This window comes from Dermacentor albipictus, chromosome 5 (genome assembly GCF_038994185.2).
Source record: "Dermacentor albipictus isolate Rhodes 1998 colony chromosome 5, USDA_Dalb.pri_finalv2, whole genome shotgun sequence".
In the NCBI taxonomy this organism is placed as follows: Eukaryota; Metazoa; Arthropoda; class Arachnida; order Ixodida; family Ixodidae; genus Dermacentor; species Dermacentor albipictus.
In genome coordinates this window covers 157997213-158015666 of record NC_091825.1, presented here as the reverse complement: position 1 = coordinate 158015666, position 18454 = coordinate 157997213, and the positions used below count along the sequence as shown (strand labels likewise).

General features: G+C 45.4%; 1 protein-coding gene across 3 annotated transcripts in view; it reads left to right on the top strand.

Annotated features, from left to right (window-relative positions):
* Nucleotides 1-18454, top strand: part of Isha (Insulator su(Hw) mRNA adaptor) — a 151192-nt gene that overhangs the window by 466 nt on the left and 132272 nt on the right. For 2 of the 3 annotated variants that reach the window (XM_065450099.1, XM_065450097.1), the window contains exons 2-7: nt 692-820; nt 1581-1742; nt 3824-3929; nt 6002-6150; nt 9410-9421; nt 9519-9701. In XM_065450099.1, coding sequence (XP_065306171.1) covers nt 692-820; nt 1581-1742; nt 3824-3929; nt 6002-6150; nt 9410-9421; nt 9519-9701 — 741 coding nt within the window. The remainder of the gene's footprint in view (nt 1-691; nt 821-1580; nt 1743-3823; nt 3930-6001; nt 6151-9409; nt 9422-9518; nt 9702-18454) is intronic. The other variant, XM_065450098.1, reaches the window with a different exon arrangement.

Below are 18454 nucleotides of genomic sequence, written 5' to 3'. Positions count from 1 at the left end.
TATTGACGGCCCCTTTTAATCTTGTCCGACTTCTTTTGCAATGTCTGCTAACAAAAAATGCGCTGAACCCGCTAGATTTGTTGAGATTTGGCGCAAACTCCTTTGCGATCGGTCGGTTATGTTAACTGCGTATCGCACTCCCCGTGGTTAGAGCGTCGTGCCGAGCACTGCGCGGTTTTCTCGCTACTCAAGTTTCACGAAGATGCAGCCTGTGCATGTGCGGTTCTTGAAGGATTTCGGTTTATTTTAACTGCGATCGCGCATTTAAGCCTTTGCATGCACTGTTTGGTTCTTTTTTCTTTGTTCAAACGAGTGGCAGCTTCTTACAGCGGTCTTGTGACTAACTTGTTTGCTAGGCGAATCAAATAACGTAGTGCTCTTCCTAAAAGTTTCTATGACCTGATTGTAACCGCCAGCTTTACATGTGTTAAATATATGCCGGAATATAACCAGTCGGTCTCCTTTTCTGTAGCGACCTCCGTGGTTCCCGACGTTGAATTACGGGTTATTGTGCAGCTTGCTATGATGCGTTTTTAGTACGCATGCTTAGAAGTGTAACGCCTCCATGTGTAATGAAATAAGTATTACTGATTGGAATTTTAATATGTGGGACACTAAATATGTGTTGTAATGTTTATGGCGAGTATGTTTTGACGTCTGAATTATTATTATCTTTTTTTTTCGTGAGTAGCTCACCTCGCTGTATGAAGGCAAACCTCCGATCTCTAAAGCCAAGATGACAGCGATCACAAAATCGGCAATCAAAGCAATCAAATTCTACAAGCACATTGTGCAGAGTGTCGAGAAGTTTGTTCAAAAGGTCTGTACTGGTTCTCTTTTGTTCTCTTCTGCATGCTCATTTGATGCTGCCACCAACCTAACCATTACCAATATTGGTCTAACCAATACTTTTCGCATGCTTTAAACGTTGCTATGAGGAGTCCTCTAAACTTAGTTGACAATGCCGTACACATTCGTGAAAGTTGCATTGAGTGTTACAATAATGAGGCACATTCTTAAACACCCATTTTACAGGTGTCTCACAGTACCTTGTTTTCACTGGCACTTCTGTCTTTGTACTTCATAGGGAGCCAAGTGGTGTTGCCACATTTGATGATCATGCAATAGCGTAAACGACACAAGAAACCTATAATTCCTGAACTATCCTAAATGACTCAGTTTAATTTGTGCAAAGGCACCACAGAACACCTATCAAAAAACTATGTGGGGAGTTTCACTTTGATGTAAATATATATGAATAACCAAATTAAAGTGTTTGGCAGTGTTGTCATTAAAATAAACCAACAAATGTTGCCGTTCTTCACTGGTTTGTTTCTGTGTACCTGCGTTCTGGCAGCCACTTAGGTCTTGATAAATTTTGTTGTGAGAGGCAGGAAGTTGAATGTGCATGTGCATTTTCCCAGCCTTACATTATCTAGCTCTTCGTTGCATGTACCTTTGCTTTATAATCATGATTTCGTAGATGTTAAGGCAAACAATTTATGGAGCAATGTGGATGCCTTTTTCTTTTGACTGCTCATTTCTTATGCTGATTTGTACTGTTTCCATTGTGATTGTAGTGTCGGCCAGAGTACAAGGTGCCAGGTCTGTATGTTGTGGACTCGATTGTGCGCCAATCACGGCATCAATTTGGGCAGGAGAAGGATGTATTTGCACCGCGGTTCACCAAGAACATCCACAACACATTTCAACACCTTTTCAAGTGTCCAGTTGAGGACAGGGTAAGCATTGCTTGGCATAGCAATGTCGCTTTTCTTAACTGCTTTGTGAGGGAATTTGTTTGAAAAAAAATGAATATATTGACAGAAGAGATGACAAATTGGTTGATGTCATATTCTGCTCATTCAGCAATGTATATTTCACAGGCTGTATTTTATAACAATAATTTAATTTTTCCATTCCTATGTTATCACTCATTGTATCAAGTGGCTGAAAAATAAATGTACAGAATGAAATGGATACATATACATCTGCATTTGGGCACACTGCCACTGAATACACTCATGAATAAGTGCATAATTTTATTAATTACAGCTTAAAGGGAATAGTTTTGTTTAGAACACACTATGTCTACCAATGGGAAAACTGGGAATTCTCATGGATCTTGAGTAAGTTGGAAATACTCAGGGAAAACTCCGGGAACTTGTGCTGCTATCAGGGAAAATTAGCTCTAACTTTATTGAAAGGGAACGAAGGTCACGCTAATGCTGGCTCAAGTAACAGAGGAATCGTAACGAATCGTCTGACGCCTTGCCGTTGGCTGCTGGTGTTGCCAGTGTAGTCAACAACCAATTTTCCGGACGCCCGAATTTTGGGACATACCGGTTAATTCAGATGGCTTCGTGGCACCGCCCCACAAAGTCAATGTATAAGAATGTCTGAAACAGACGCAAGAACCCTTTGCCGTTCGTTTTGCCATAACTGCAGGTCCGAAACAGTATTAATCAAAGCCATCAGCGCCGCCATTTCGATTATCTCCCTGCCTCGAGCTGGCGCTCTTGTATGTAGATCCACTGGCATCCGTAGCCACCACCGCGGCAACGCTAGGCGAAGCTGCTTTGACGTTTGCTATGAAGCTTCTTGCTGTTCGGTGCCGTGTTTTTTCTTCATTGAAAGAATTCGCCGCTGTCAGCAATCACACCGACTCTGCCTTTGTAATCTTCGCGATTGACTTCGAAGCTCGGAAAACACGGCGCATTGGTATATGCTGGTTCCCGAAAGTCAGCTTTGCCTCCACACAGCAGTCTTACATGGTTAAGCATATGCAGAGTATTGCAGTGAAGTGTAAGCGTGGAAAGAGGGCTGTTGCACGGGACACAGTATGGATTCCTTAATTATACATGTGCACCCGCCACCTCCTGTCACAGTACGAGTACCGGCATCTAATGAGTGTACTGGCAGGCCTTCAGAGGTTTTTCGGACGTGCCTGTGGCGATTTGAGCCCTTAGGGCAGTAAAGGTCATGCATTCTTTATTTTTTTGCCAGACTGCCTCAATTTTCGGACATTTTCATGGCCTCTAGGAAGTCTGAAAAATCCGACGTTGACTGTACAATGGGCCAAGGGGATGCTTCAAATGGTCCGTGAAGCGAATGCACGTTGGAATGAGGACGAGAACAGAAAAGACCGACGCAGTGAGGAATGAACGGGGAAGGAATAAGTGTGCCGCTGCTTCTTTGAAGGAGCTTGAGCTCGAAAAGCAAAGTGTTGGCTGATGCAGAGATGCAGGTGTCCCTCGTCCAAACCAAAATAAACTTCAAAGCAGTGAAACGCAATACTGAGGCGTTGTGTGCGGGCTGAGAGTATGTCAGGACAGTTGGTTGATTTTCACAAGTGAAAGAATTTCACTTGTCACAAAGTTCGGGCCTCATACCAATGAGCTTGCCATCACTTGCTAGAAGTAGCTCATTTTCGAAAATATTTGCTTCTGTATGCATCTTTTTATTTGTATTTAAAATATTTGACTCGATTTGCAAAGGGGCTTTATCATTTCTTTTGAAGATATTTAATTCGCTGTGCATTTCCTTACTATTCAAACTGTATTAGGTGTTTTTTTTTTTCATTTATTTTTTAACATGCTTACTAGTGAGGGACAACATTGGGCGACATGGTGTCAGCCCATCTTGACATAAAACAAAGTTCTCTCTCTCTCAGGGAATTAGAAAACGTCAACTTGGTAAACACCCTGAACACACGGCAATATTATTTTTCATTTGTTGCAAGAAGGATTTAATTTCTGCAATTTTCGTTAGTGTTCACTGTTGTATAGTTCGTTTGATCCCAGTTTATCTTGCTTGTATGCAGCCGAAGATTGTTCGGGTACTTAACTTGTGGCAGAAGAACCAAGTGTTCCCGCCCGATGTCATCCAGCCGCTCTTGGATATGGCCAGTCCAGTGGCTGTCCCAGGAGGTGAGTTCTGTTCTATACGCTGCATTTTAGGGTGTGTGGACACAGCTTTGTTGCATTTGGTATATTTCACCTTCTGTTGCATTCGCAGCAAATGCTTTTGCATCATTCTAGTCTTGTGCATTGATTTGACCACAAGGCCTGATTATTCTGTACGACGAAAATTCATTATAGCAAAGAAGTCGTATGGGACATTCTGCTACTTAAAATGCAGTTTAACCTCAATATCACGAAATTCTCGGTATAACGAAGTATTTAACTACTCATAACGTCTAGCCATAAAACACCACATATCATTTTCATAACCTCTTGTCCATAAAGCACCATGTATTTAGAACCCCAATATAACAAAGTGTGTTTGTATGTGGTTTAAATGTAATGGAATTTCGTGTCCACTGCGAAGGAATGCTGAGACAATAATTGGAAGCTTCCACGGGCGCAGATAGGTCAAATGATTGCATTACAAGCAGCTGCTTGCAAACGCACCTCAATAATCATGTGCAGTATGACAAGAGCAACTGCCGAAGGGGAGATGCATCATGTTCTGTATAAAATCCTATCGCGGCCCGCACACTTTGTGCTTTAGGTGTAAGTGAAAGTGTGCGAGGTGGCTTCACCTTCAAGATGGTGGCTTCACGAGTGCCGCCTTCCTGCACGAGCAAAGGGAAAGAGGGGCAGAGGTGCTTGCTCGTGGTAACGTGATCAAGCGCGCGTGAAGGGCGGCGGGGTAATTTGGCGCTTCGCAATTTCTAGCGTGCGTCTTGGCCGGGGTTGTGCATGGCTGTTAGCGTGGCTCAGTGCATATGCAGCCGCGCACCCTGCTTTAGAGGTAATCTGCTGCGTGTGGAAAGAGTGGGCAAGCCGAGACAGCGTGGCATCATGTTAGCTGTCTTTACGTGCATTTAGTATTGGAGGTTTGAATCTCGAGTTTCGGTAACTCGATGGAGCGAGAGGCAGATCAAGCATTCGCTCCCCGCTGCCGCTGCTTTCCATGATGGCGTCGTCCCAGTGCAGGCGACGCTATTAGCTGCTGGGGCGGAGTGCACGAGAAAGCTTGGCTCATTTCGCCCAATTTGTACCGTTGATGTGAAGATATTGTCAATATGTCAGGAAACCGTACTATTCGTTGCCGACTCCCAGATTCATGCAAATAAATTTGTTTTATCACTCTAATTTACTTTCTTGAATTGGCTGATAATTCGGAAAATTCTGCGGCCCCTTTCTGTGTAAGAAAAATCGATCGGCGACTTTATGTAGTTGCATAAAAAATTGAATTTCAATGCAATGAAATTTCAATATAAAGCAGCAAATTGCTGATTTTACCTACTTTGTTATATTGAAATTTAACTGTATAAAGGAACAAATGGCAAACATGGCTATGATAGTTTGGCTACAGTCAACAACTACTGGATTGACTAGGCTTCGTTAATTTTGGTTCGAGCAGATGCTAGAGGCATGGCTTGTGATCGTGCTGGCAACAAATTAAAACAAAGATATCGCTCTTTCTGCTCCAATTAGTGACTTAATTAGCACTCAGTCATGCAAATGAAGTCACAATCTAACGGCATGCTGAAAAGTGTTTGAAATTTCAGTCATCTTTTCATTGTATAGTGGCAGTGCCACGAAGCTGTTTGAGCGTGTCCAAATTATCAATCGGCGACTCTACTTTGTGGCAAGATGTGCTCAGGTAATATTCAGATGCAATGCTCATCATGTGCACCTGAGTCACTGTTATGAATACATAACGATTGCTGCTATAGTAAAATATTGCGTATTGACGTTTCTCGTAAGGCTGAGAAAAGTTATATCCCTTTTGTTACTCCAATTGGCGAGTACAAAGTACAGTCCCTTTATTAGCCCCACTTCATTATAGTTTATATGTATAAATGGCCACACCTTTCAAATTTAGCTTAAACGAAGTATGCCATAGTGTGGTGCCCCTTAGTCTTCTTACTTTCATCTGCTACAGTATGTTGGTGGTCCAGACCTCATCAACCTGACCCACCTCCCATGCTTGAACATCCAGCCTCCATGTTACTGCACAATCACATTTTGCCTCCTGTTTTTGTTTTTAGGGGACTCTGCTCAGAGCTCAGATGTGGTGGCTGATACCAAGGCAAACAAGAATTCCACGGAAAATTGGAAGAGCTGGAATCATGGCAACAACATCCAGGATTCAATGTCTGGAACTGTTCAAGAGACCAAGACTTATGCCCTCACTCAGGTGCGCTTTGGCTTGCCAGCACTTTCTGAAAGTGGAAATGCTACATTTTGCTCATTGGGTTACCTGCCACAGAGGTGCTCTTTTTCGCACGCTTTTCAGTGGCTCAACCAGAGCGAAATGCCTGTGCCCAGCAAGGCATCAGAAGTGAGCGCGCTGTCTTTGTTTCTACCTTTTGTCAAAAATTAGGGGTAAACGCTGCTGCTTAAGGGGGGACACGGGTTGTGGCGACCAAAAATCGCGAAAAAAAACTCATTTTTTTTATTGCATTTTTGGAATGTACAGCTATTATTGCATCTATATTGTTAATTTCATACCGATAACATCAGTATTTTAGCCGCAGTGACGCCTTATACGACATGTACTAGCTGAATTTCAGGTGGAACTTGCGCTGAAACGGCATATTTTCCGAAACGCGCGCCTGCTCTTCCACGTGCGCTAGCGTGGACATCTTGGTCTCATTTGAAAGAGGCGACTTTTCCCTTCAAATTCCCGCCAGAACGGGCCCCATTCAGCCATTGGCCACTTAGAAAATGCGCGGCAAAAGAAGGTACTAGAACGCCCTCCTATTCGTCACTCGGTGCACGTGACTTGAGCTTGCCTCCCGATTGGCGGAACTGCATGGCCATCGTCTGCTCCGCGCTTGGAGCCGCGCACTGAGGTGCGCCATCTTGCCCCAGTATCAACGCGATGTCTGAAACGGAGCGCAAATTTCGAACGCGGTACAAGTATGGTGCACAAAAAGTGCGACGAACGCTCATCGAAAACTGAAAAAAAAAAACGCTGCTCAACACTGCAAAACGCTCAGGACGCCGCAACCCCAGCGACCGATGCCGAAATCGTCGATGCAGCAACGGCAGGCCTAACGACCGCATCGGCTGCTGCGGATACTGTGACAAGTCCGCCTGCTGCGGACCCTTCGACCAGCGCTCGCATACGGCAAGATACGATCTACCGGCAACCCTCCAAGCGGGAGGAGGAGGACGCGAAAGCCAAAGCAAAGCTATCGGAGTTGTCTTCCGCTCCAGCGACGGAGCGGAAACGCGAGATTGTGTGTGACGGTACCGACGACGCACTTCGCCCGCCTGATGGGACTACGTTTACGATTGTGGATTTGAGTGCCGTGAACACTTTATTAACATTTGCGAACTGCAACATCTGCAGTGGTGCCTTAGAAATCGTCCGAGATGAGCGGGAATACGGACTCGCGCTCGCTGTGAAGCTGCGTTTTATGTGCGCAAACTGTGGAGAGATTGCGTCGGTATGGAGCTCGCCGCGCGTTCACAGTGCTGAAGGAATGAAACCCTTTGCTGTGAACGTTTTGGCTACCCATGCCATGCAGGCAAAGGGGGACCGACAGACCGCGTTCAATGACGTTTGTCTCATTGATGGGCATCGGCCGTCGGGCTCTTCACACGAAAACGTGCCAGAGCTATGTGAAGACGAAGTTGACGCCAGCGGCCGATCGCGCGGCGCGTAATCTGACGAGCGACTGCGCGCGGTCGGTTCGCGAACTTTACGCCGAAATGAACGTGGGTCATACTGGGAACATCGTTGTGTGCAAGGGAAAGGACCTCAAAGGCCATAATGAAAGAACTATGTCTAAATGCGAGCGAGCAAAGTCGCACCCTCATGGCCGAGAAAGATAGGCGTCAAATGGCAGCATCAGCCAAGAAGTGCAAAGCATGAGAAAATTTGTGCCAGTCCCTCAAAAAACGGCACACAGGGGCTGGGAGTCAGCAGGACTACATGCCTGGTGCCTACTGAGCTGTTCCAGCTGTAAATTTGTAAATAAAGTAGGGTTTTGCACGTTTTCTCACTTATCTCAAAACATGTTTTTGGCTCACTTCACTAGACTGTCGGAAAGATAGCTCATGATCTAGAACAGCTAGAGCGCTAATTCTTTCTTTAGCAGAAAGCCTAATCTACATATTAAAAAGTGCTGAGAGCAGAATTTCAAATTTGTGCAAATGTATATTTCCATTTTATGAATTTTCTTTCGGTGTGGTAGCCTTAGGTCAAGGAAACAATTTTGATCACCTCCTGAATGGCTAATTAAAATTTGATTTGAAAACTTTTTGCAGCATTGCAGTTATTGCACATTATAGTATCTAGCCATGCAATAATATTCACTTTCTGCAGAGCCGTTTTTTTTTTCATTGTCTCCGGAAACAATAGAGTGGCAGCACGGTGAATCTCCTGAACTAATGAACCTACAAGAAAAATTATTGCATATTTGAAATCAGCACGAAAAACTAAATAAGCTTGTGCATTTTCATCAGATTTGGCCATAAGATGCAGGAAATAATCGCCACAACCCATGTCCCCCCTTAAGAGGAAACTTCAAACAAGTGCAGTTGTTGAGTATTCCACCTGCATTTTCTCTCAAGGCAGCTGTGGCCAACTTTTGGCCAAGTCTGTTGGTTTACTGCTAGCTGATGTCTCGAGGCATTGGATCATCTTTCTCAGTGCTCTGCCATTAGCTTCAACACTAAGCTGGTGCCTGAGCTCTGGTGGTTTGGAGAGTTGATGTGCTATATGGCAAAAACAAAAGGGGGGTTGGGAGGGTGTGCTCTGTAATGTAAGGATCTGACATACTGTAACTGCTCAGTCCTGACGTGCTTATAAATGCAACACGCACCTGATTTTCAGGGCCAGAAAAGAGACAAATTGAACAACCTTGATTCTGTTTGCAACATCCTTGTTGTCAGAAAAGCATAAAATGCAACTTGCGTGGTATGGACACGCATCTTTTGACTTGCACACAAATAATCCTTCTGTATGCAAAAGTCATGCTTAAGTGTAACTAAGTTATTCATGCTAGCCTGTGTGCCTTGTATTGGTGACAACATTTATTGAAACCCCAACAAACAAATTCAGCAGTGCATGACGTGGATGCATTCAGCTGCATGCCAATTGGTTTTGTAAGCTGTCCAGGTAGTCCATGTCCAATTTGATGCTGGGCCTATTATGACCATTCTTCCCTGGCTGCTTCTGCACTTTGCTATGGCAAAGAGACACTCATGGAAGGATGTGCACATATAAGAACTTTGGGCAAATTATCACTTCACTTGGATGCCTACCTGATGTGACTGCATGTACACTTAGTTGAACAAACCTACTTTGATCGTCAGTGGGAGGGAACTTGACCATGGCACAGAACAGTGGAGCCACAGCAGCATATGGTACACACATGCTGCTGTGTTTAGCATTATGTGACACAGTCTTGACATCTTTTCTTTCCTTCTGTCCCTCATAACAGGTTGACCAGTGTGTAAGAAACCTCAGATACTTTCCCCTTGTCACCAGGGACGCTTGTTTGCTGTATGTATCGCTTTATAGTTTCTGTGTTGGTGGTGCCCTTTCTGCAGGAGAATTTGAACTTGGCCATGGCAGCTGAGGCAGAAAACGCAGCCCCTCCGGATCCAGAACTTTTAGTAAAGCTTCAGAGCCTCGCATCTCAGCTGCTGACCAACAGGCCTGGGAGTTCGTCAGCTGCTGAAGACAAGCCACCAAGTCACCAGCCAGCAGCTCCTACTGTGAAGTTTAACAAGGCAAGTTGGTGGCCAGCGGAACCTTTATCTTTGATGTAATTTATTTTGCAATTGTGGTAGCTGTGATACTAATTTGTGCATTATCATGTCGACATCACGTACGGTAAATTTGGCATGCATGCAAATGAGCTGGCTGCTATGGGATTTTGCTGCAGAGTGCAAGGCCATGTGTTTGCCTTCCTTTCCTAGCAGTCATATCAACATGGGCAGAGTTAAAAGTTTAGTGCATGTTAAATTGAAACCCTCTGCTACAGCTGTAATATTTATGTCACACTGACAGTACTGTACAATTGATGACCTTCAAAATTGTAATAATATCGATTTGAAGTAATCGTAGTATGTACTGCTACATGATTGAGTAGAAAGCTGTTTCCATAGTCTGACACCAAGTATTTGTGCCATTACCGTCACACAAGTGGCAGTTCTGCATCCCTGAAAGTAATTAGCTGTAACAATTATAAATACCTGAAGTGTACATTTTCATTGCTGGAGGGTTTTTAATGTCCTAGTGAAATACTCTGCTATTTTTACCTATGTAGTCATTGCATCTGCACATTTTCTACATATTGTTGTCTATTTTGTTTGAGCACTCTGGTGATATTGCGGCTGCCGTTTGCAGTGCTTTTGTCACGAGTGGGAGCTGTGCTTGTTTCTTGGTATTCTTTTTCTCGGGGTGTGTTTACTGCTTTGCAATGAAAGCAAACTATTGATAAGGCTGCCCACATCTGTCGGTTGAAGGTCTTTGAGACCTCGATAAGAGTTACATGCAACTTCGTCAACTCGATAGACTAATGACTCGATGGCCATTGAAGCTGCCCATTTAGCAGCACCTACTTCATTGTTGAGTTAATTACTCACTGCTTGGAAGGCTTTCGAAATGCCTGTGGAACTAATAACTGAGAACATGAATTGGGGAGAAATGCGACATTCCTAAATTGCCTCATTTGATGCTGCAGTTTGAAATTGTTGGTGAATATGGACCATGTAGTATATCTAATTGTTCGTAACTTAAGGTGTGCTTTTAACCCTTTGAAGGTTTTTGCCGTACACGTACGGCGGTCGTTTTATGTCCCGCAAAATCTTTACCGTACGGGCACAGTTTCGACCCTCCGTTTGAAATTTCGCGCCATAATGACGATCCATGTTCACGGGGAGGTGCTGCTACCTATTAGGACTTACAAGAAGCATTTGAAATTTGTGCTATCTTCTTGGGGAGATAAACAGATTTAATTGCTAGCTTCAGCGCGTCGCACAGACTGCGGCATCGCCCCTTTTGCGGTTTCGCTTTCGCCGCGTAATCGCTACGGAGGCACGCGAAACGTCATTTTTCTCTTTGTCGGCACTCTATTGCAGGGCGGTGGAAGTTGATTTCTATCTTGATTGGCACTGCTCTTAGCTTGTTTATCACCACCTCTGACTAGGTATTCTCGCTCTCTGCGGCAATGCGCTTACGCAAGAGGGTGCCCCAGACCTCTGCCCAAGGCAGCCGCGTGTACAGAAGATGTCATGTGTGCGCCAACACAACTCGTCACTCCATGAGAACAGACATGCATTTTAGGTGTGCAGACTGCGATAAGGCGCTGTTCGTAGACCCATGTTTCAAGGAGTACAGTTCTCTGAAATACTATTGAAGATTTTGCAGTTTTGAGTGATGCCAATACCAAAATACTGTTCCTAATTTTTTTTTACTATTTATTCCCGACTTTATACATTTTGTACATTCAAGATCCACAATAAAGTACAGTCGCCGACCGTTTATTCGGACCTCACGGGGACTGCGAAAATGTCCGAATAAACAGGTGTCCGAAAAAGCAGATTAAGAAAAAAAAAATCCTTTATTTCCACGCACTTATTCGGGCTCGGCAGTAGGCTTGGAAGAAATCGTGAATGCGCCGTTGCACGCTGTTCCGTTTACGCGCAATCAGATAAGCCTGAATCTCGGAGAGGGTCGTGCGGTCACTATTAGCGGCTGAAAGCACAGTCACTGCTTGTACACGCTCCGCATGCGACGGCAGCGTAGCACGTGGTGTGTCATCTCCGGCGGTGCAGCAGAAACCTGACGAATGATCTTGCCGTCGTCGAGTTCTGCGCATGTCAATATAGCAGTGCCAGCACCTATGAAACTGTCAAATGAGACGGTGTCCGGAATCGCAATGCAACCACTGCGCAGGTCTCGGCAGAACATTTTCCGCGTCAGTAGGGAGCACATCGGAAGGCGACAAATCTTAGGCCTCCCGGCACCCGCTTGCCGGCATTCCCCTGCACAGTCTGCGCGGGCACTGTCAGCGCCATTGGACACTTGTCGCGATGTTTCCATACGCCGCGTTGGATAACCGAAACCTCAACACAGCACACAAAGCAAACACCACCGTGCCGACACCAGTTGCACAAACGAAAAACACGGCCTGCTCGCAGCGTCAGCGAGGAAACAAATCAGCTGCTGGATTGTCTTGACATGGCTTACTAAGCTGAAACCGGAACTGCTGCAGAGCCACTCTATCTAACCAGGCAGAAACGATGATGATGAGCGGGGATTTCCAGTAGCGCCACTTCGTGGGGCAGCAAGGAAGCTCCGTTCAAAACAAAAATGGCGTCCAGCAAGTCGAACCATGCACCGATCAGAGTCGGTGCATGGTGCTCTCGACCGAGTTGGCTCAAGGAGTGTCCGAAAAATCAGACGAGAGGTTGCAAGGTGTCTGAACTTTCGGCAGTTGTTATACATTATGGTCTATGGGGAGAATGGTGGTGCCGCGAGGCTGACCGAATAATCGGGCATGTCCGAATTTTCGGAGTCCGGAAAATCGGTCGGCGACTGTAATTTGACCACCTGGGAAAGCTTTTTTCAAGATAATTCGACCCTCAAAGGGTTAAGGAGGGACGCGGGGATCAACTCCGGAAAAACGACCCAAAAATCACTTTTTAGAAAGTTGCAGATTTCGAATCTTTCACCCCTTTTCTATAAATTTTCCAAGTATTTCCGCCGAAAACGACTGCTAAGTACCATAAATAAATATATACATAAGGCAATACTGCGAAAATTTCGTCAAAATCGGTGGAAAAGTTGCGGTTTTCGAGCGTCCCTAGCTCCGGAACGGCAGTACGCGGCGCGGCCATGCTGGTACCGTTGAAAAGCGCGCCTCTTCGCCTTTTGACTCCTCTCTTTCATTTCCTGATAGAGAGAAGGGCAAGCATAAAAAAGCAAAAAGTCTGAAGGTCGCGGCGCTGCTTGTCGCGGCCGCCGATTGGCTTGCTCCGTCACGTGCGTTCTATGAGCCGCCCCATTGGCCGGGACTGGAAGCGAGCTGCTGCGGCGTCTGCTTCTCCCGTTTCTTCGCGCGCTGGCTGCTGCCCCTTTGTTTACGTGTTGGATATTCGAGGTACGCCGCCGCTTCATCGCTTTAATCGGATTTGAGTTTTCTATTTCATTTTGTGGTTTCGAGCATGACTTGGCGGGCGTGGACGACGAAATACGCGACCAAGCGCCGCTTCGGCAGCCGCAAGCGCAAGCCGCCGAACATCCAATGGATTAGTCCTAGCAGAGTTGCGTCCGCGCGCAAGCTTAGACTGTCGACGCATTGCCGGGCAATTCGCAGGCTGTTGCAGCCTTGAGTTCCAGTGGTGATGATACCGAACTAATAACCGCCTTTTCCGATGCTTCCGGGCCTGCAAAGCCCTGTAAATGCTCCGCGGCGTACCCCGATTGTGCCACCGCCGTCACCGAGATGAACGACGAAAGTGCGGTCCAAGCGCGTGCGTCTGCGGCCGTGAAGACGAACCGTGCATCAGCAACGGTCGCACCATGCAGTCGCATCTTGAGTCACAATTCATCTTGTCAGAAGTGTTGAATATGACCGCCGCCACTGTCCGCGCGTCACTTCGTTCTGTGCCGGCAACCGAACGGAAGATAGGGTTTGCGGCTGGAGGATCATGCTCGGTGGTGACGGACTCAAGCGAGTCGAGCAGCTGAGAAAAATGCCTTGCGCAAGAAGAGGGCACAAAAAGCACATGAAAGCAAGCATAAAAGATCCAAGAAGCCAAGAGAGCAGCCTGACTCCTGTACCTACAAGGCCGGTGGTTTCTAGTCGAATAAACATGGCCCAAAACTTCAAACACCTTTTTCTCAAAACTTTTTTCTACCACCAAGGTCAACTTGCAAAGCCAATATCTCAGCCACCGTTATGAATATTTTTACACCGTTTGTTTTGTTACACTCATTGTGCACCACTGCACACAGTGACATGCATTGTTTTCAAAATAGTTGCTTCAATAATTTGTTATAATTTGTTTTTACAGTCTCGATTTTCATGCAACTGAAGTATCTGCAAAAGAATGAAAATATTAAAAAAAAATCCGTTAGGCTAAAAAAATTACAGGAATGTCACTGTGTGGAGGATACATATAGGAGTGCTATCAAAGTTTGTTTGAACTCCTAGCACCAATATACAGGTGTGCAGGCATTTTGCAAAAATGAAAGCAGAACAGTTTTGTAAACAAAGAAGTACTTCAGATATTGCAGCCATATTTTCACCATATTTTCACAGTTTTGTTTATGTGATATTATTAACATTTGTGCAAAATTTAATCAAAATCGGATGGTAAATAAAAAAGTTAGCTTTGATCCCCTTATCCCCCCTTAAGACAACAGATACAAAAACATTCTCATGTGCCGTGCTTTGAGACATTAGGGCTCTGTCGATCAGTCTCATGTGCCAGCCAGTCCTGTAATGTGTCATTGCTACAGATTTTGTGTTTAGCTGTACTTCATTGCATTTGATGCACATTCAAGATACTTTTATGTTTGTGTGTGCAGTAAACCTTTGACGAAACCTTTGGGACAGAAAGTGTACTTTATTAGGCACAGTACTTCTTCAAAATTGGAGTGGTCTTAAAAGCGCCACAGTAACCTGCACTTTATAGTCGAGCAGCTTTGAAAGAAAGCAGTGCTCATTATTATAAAGATGATAGCGAGGAAATTCTCCTGATACTGATTAGCAGCTGCCTCATCTCTCAGTTATCGTTGCATGATACAACAGTCCCAAGGGACAGTAGATACTCATTGATATACAGGCGCTGATGCACAGAATGATTAGGTAAGGGTTTGAGAAGTCCGCGCGCAGAAGTCGGAGACTCCCTATGCGCTAAATGTTTAGCCACGTGTCCGAGGATTGCTTGCGCGATGTGCTTCGTCACAAATTCTGAAACACCGAGTGCTGAAAGGCTTAGCCGCATGACCGAGGATTCCGCGGGTGATTCTTTGTCGCGAAGTCCATGCCGCCAATGCTTGGAATGCTTAGCCGCGAGTCTGAAACGTCCACAGGCGTAGGAATCTGCCACGCTACTGCAATGTCCCCGTAGCGCCTGTTTTGGCACGTCGAGATTACGGCGAGTGGAGACGTTCAGACTCGCGAGGTGCAAAGAGCCGAGCAGACGCGAGCGCCAAACCAATGGCGAACCGCGCTGGAGTCTCATGGCGGGCGCGGCCAATCGCAGGCTCTGGCATGACCTTCAATCACTTGCTTTTTGTGCACTTGTTACTGTATGGAGGACATCGCTGAAGCGGCAAATTCGAAGATGGAGAAATGTGCTTTCCAACGAGACCAAGATGGCGGCGCTCAGGCACGCTGTTCTTTCTTGATTTCCACGAAATTTTTCGCCACCTTTGCTGATAAAAAAAATTCTTTAGAGCACTTCTACGTGGTTTATATGGATGATATTTTGGAGTCGGATAGAATAAGAGTTATAGAAACTGAAAATGTGATTTTCAAAAAATCATTTTTTTGCTGTTCTTCGCTATGTAAAACTTGCGTCCCCCCTTAAATCGCCTGAGCGACCTAACTTATGTGGTTGCACGAGTTTTGTCTACTGATAGGCGTTGCAAGAACACGCAGCTTGCTCATGTTGCACGCCTCAAGCGCTACTACCCTGCCGTAGAACAGTGACTCTACCAGCTGGCTTCGTCTGCAAAAGGGGGATTGTAACATGGCAAAGAGGGGTAGATAGAAGAGGAGGAGGACGACGAGCTGAGGAGCAGACAAGGCAACATTTTGGTGACAACATTGTGGTGACCTCTCATCCATCCCGGTCTTCATCTGTAAATAAACATAGATCATACGTAACAATATGGTTTCTGGCCGCTGGGTCCCATGTAAACAAGAAAATGTGTGAGGTGCATGCAATCGAGAACAGTAGCCATCTGTTTCTGACGTTTTGCCGCAGTATGTACTCGCCTGCCTGTGTCACGTGAAAATGCCAGCACGTTTCCTATGCCAGTTTCCTATTTTGGTACCAGCAAATCTCTAGGGTTGTTGTACACCAGCTATCGTCACCAACCCTATTGTAATAAGCATCTTCACCTATCTGGTTCACAACGTGTACGCCTTGCCGTTGGAAGGATACTGCATGCTCTTAATGGGCGATATCTCAAATGCACCGCCATTTCCTGCTGCAGACTATGATGATACTACAGTCAAACCTCGATACTGTATTTACTCGCATAATGATCGCACTTTTCTTGTCAGAAAAATTGACGCAAATTCAGGGGTGCGATTATTACGCGGGTTAAATTTCCCGCGAAAAAAAAAGTTTTTATTTCAACCCGCGTTTGCTGCGGGATGCAAGATTGCAGGTGCGGGACACCAAAACAAAAATGGCGGCCGGTGGAGCAAGCTGAACGCACCGAACGCGATTTTTTTTCTTCTCGTGAGTACATTACATGTATTGAAACAGTTTCTTCCGTATCAGTGCTGAATACTATCGTTAATATCGGCAAGTTTGCGGCAGTAACATAGCCATGTCCACATTGAGGAGACAGACAGGGCGCGCTTAGCTGCCAGTGACATAGAAAGGCATGGCCAACGTGCTGCGGAAACTGCGGCATCTGTCTTCACTACTATCCTAATACGGCACGTTTCCGCTACGGGTGGGCGAATATCTTAGCTGTGTTACAAGCGTCAGCGTATGAAAAGCGTCGGCGTATGAATACGGTGCACTTTTAACGTATCAGAGTAAATGTGGCTACTATCATTGCCGCGCGCGATTTGTTGTGTGCTCACGAGTGCAAAAGCAGATGAAAAGAATTGAAATGCGCCTTTATTGTTTTTGTTGACATCAACCATTATAAAGGCAACCCATAATAAAGGCAAGTTTGGTTGTACCTCATTATGTCATAGAAGTGCGGAAAGTGGTGAAATTAATGAAATGAGGCATCTACTTAAGGGGGGATGAGGGTCTTGAAAACTTTTTTTTTATTTCTTAACATATCTTCCTGAAAATTGGCATGCAGATATATCTTTGAATGCTGATCCCAAATATATATTCATATTTTATATATCTCATCTATAAATGAAGATATTGCAAAATAATTCATCCCACATAGGTCTTTTCTTACGGGCCATTATGATAATTTCTTAATTAAAAAAACTAGTTTCAAAGAATAGCTGTCATTTCCAAGGGCCCACTGCACATCCTAAAGCTAAAGAAATTTTTAAAAAGTGATCATATAGGTCATGAATGAATAACAAAGTAGGAAGAAAAAAACAATGCGGGAGTAATTAGCTCACATCTGACCTAATTGCTAGTCTAATGGGTTTAATGAAAAATGGAAAGCTTTAGGATGTAGTTGAGGATTTACTGAAAAAAATGATACCTAATTCAATAAAATCAGTTGATGCAAACATTATGAAAAGTTCTGTAAGGCAAAGGCATTTGATCGAAAAAGCAAAGCTGAGAAAATTGCATTCAAAGTTTTGCTTACTCTGCCACTTTTGTTTACCTATCACATGGAAAAATTTAATGCTTTAGCATGCAGCCCAGTCATTACTGAACACAATAACACCAAACGCAAAGAAATCTGTTCATGTAAAGATTGTGAAAACCTCTGTATTGCATTGGTACTTGACAAAAAAAAAACAAAAAAAAGCTCAGAAAGTCGTCTTCACTTGCTGCGCCGACGTTCATTAGCTCGAACTTGCGGGAAGTCGCGGACTTCTTCGCCAATGAAGTTTTAATGTTGTCTGCGTACTTTTCACGCCCTGCGCACTCCGCGCAAAACACCGCGTCGAAGCGTTGAGCACGCGAGCTCGGTTCAGCCGCGTCCGTCGGCACCGAAGCGGCGTGCGGAAACGCCGAAGTCGACGTTAGGCTTAGGTCAGCCGGCTCGGCCGCTTCCGACGACACGGAATCCGAAGCGACTTGCAGCGTTTCAAAAGTTAGCATTTTCGACGGGCTTAGTCCAGGTGCATCCACCGGCACTGCAGAGACTTGCGGTAACACCGAAGTTGACACCGATCGGGACTGTCCAGCCGCGTCCACCGGCGAAGCTGTTGTTGGCGAGCTCAGTCCAGCCGCATCCACCAAGGCCACAGCAGCTTGCGGCATCACCGAAGCTGTAGTTCTTGACGATGTAGCGCTCTTATTCCATGCGCGCCTCTTTTTGCTGACTGCTTTTCGCGTGCTTGCTTTCAAGCGCGCGTCTCGCGCCATCGTGACACGCGGAACAAAGACACCAGGCACGCAAAAGCAAGAAATTCGTGGTTAAAAGAGGCGACTCAATAGCCACAATATCTACAAGGACGATAAAGAAAAAGGCAGAACGAAAAATACTAGGAAACAAAGAGGAATGCGAAAAATGACGTGCGCGCCGGCGAAAGCAGACGACGCGAAGGAGTCTAACAACGCGGCCGCGGCGCCGCGGCAGGCGAAGCATGCGTCACGGCCAATCAGAGGGCTGCGCCTCGGGGAGGCGCCCGTTTCAC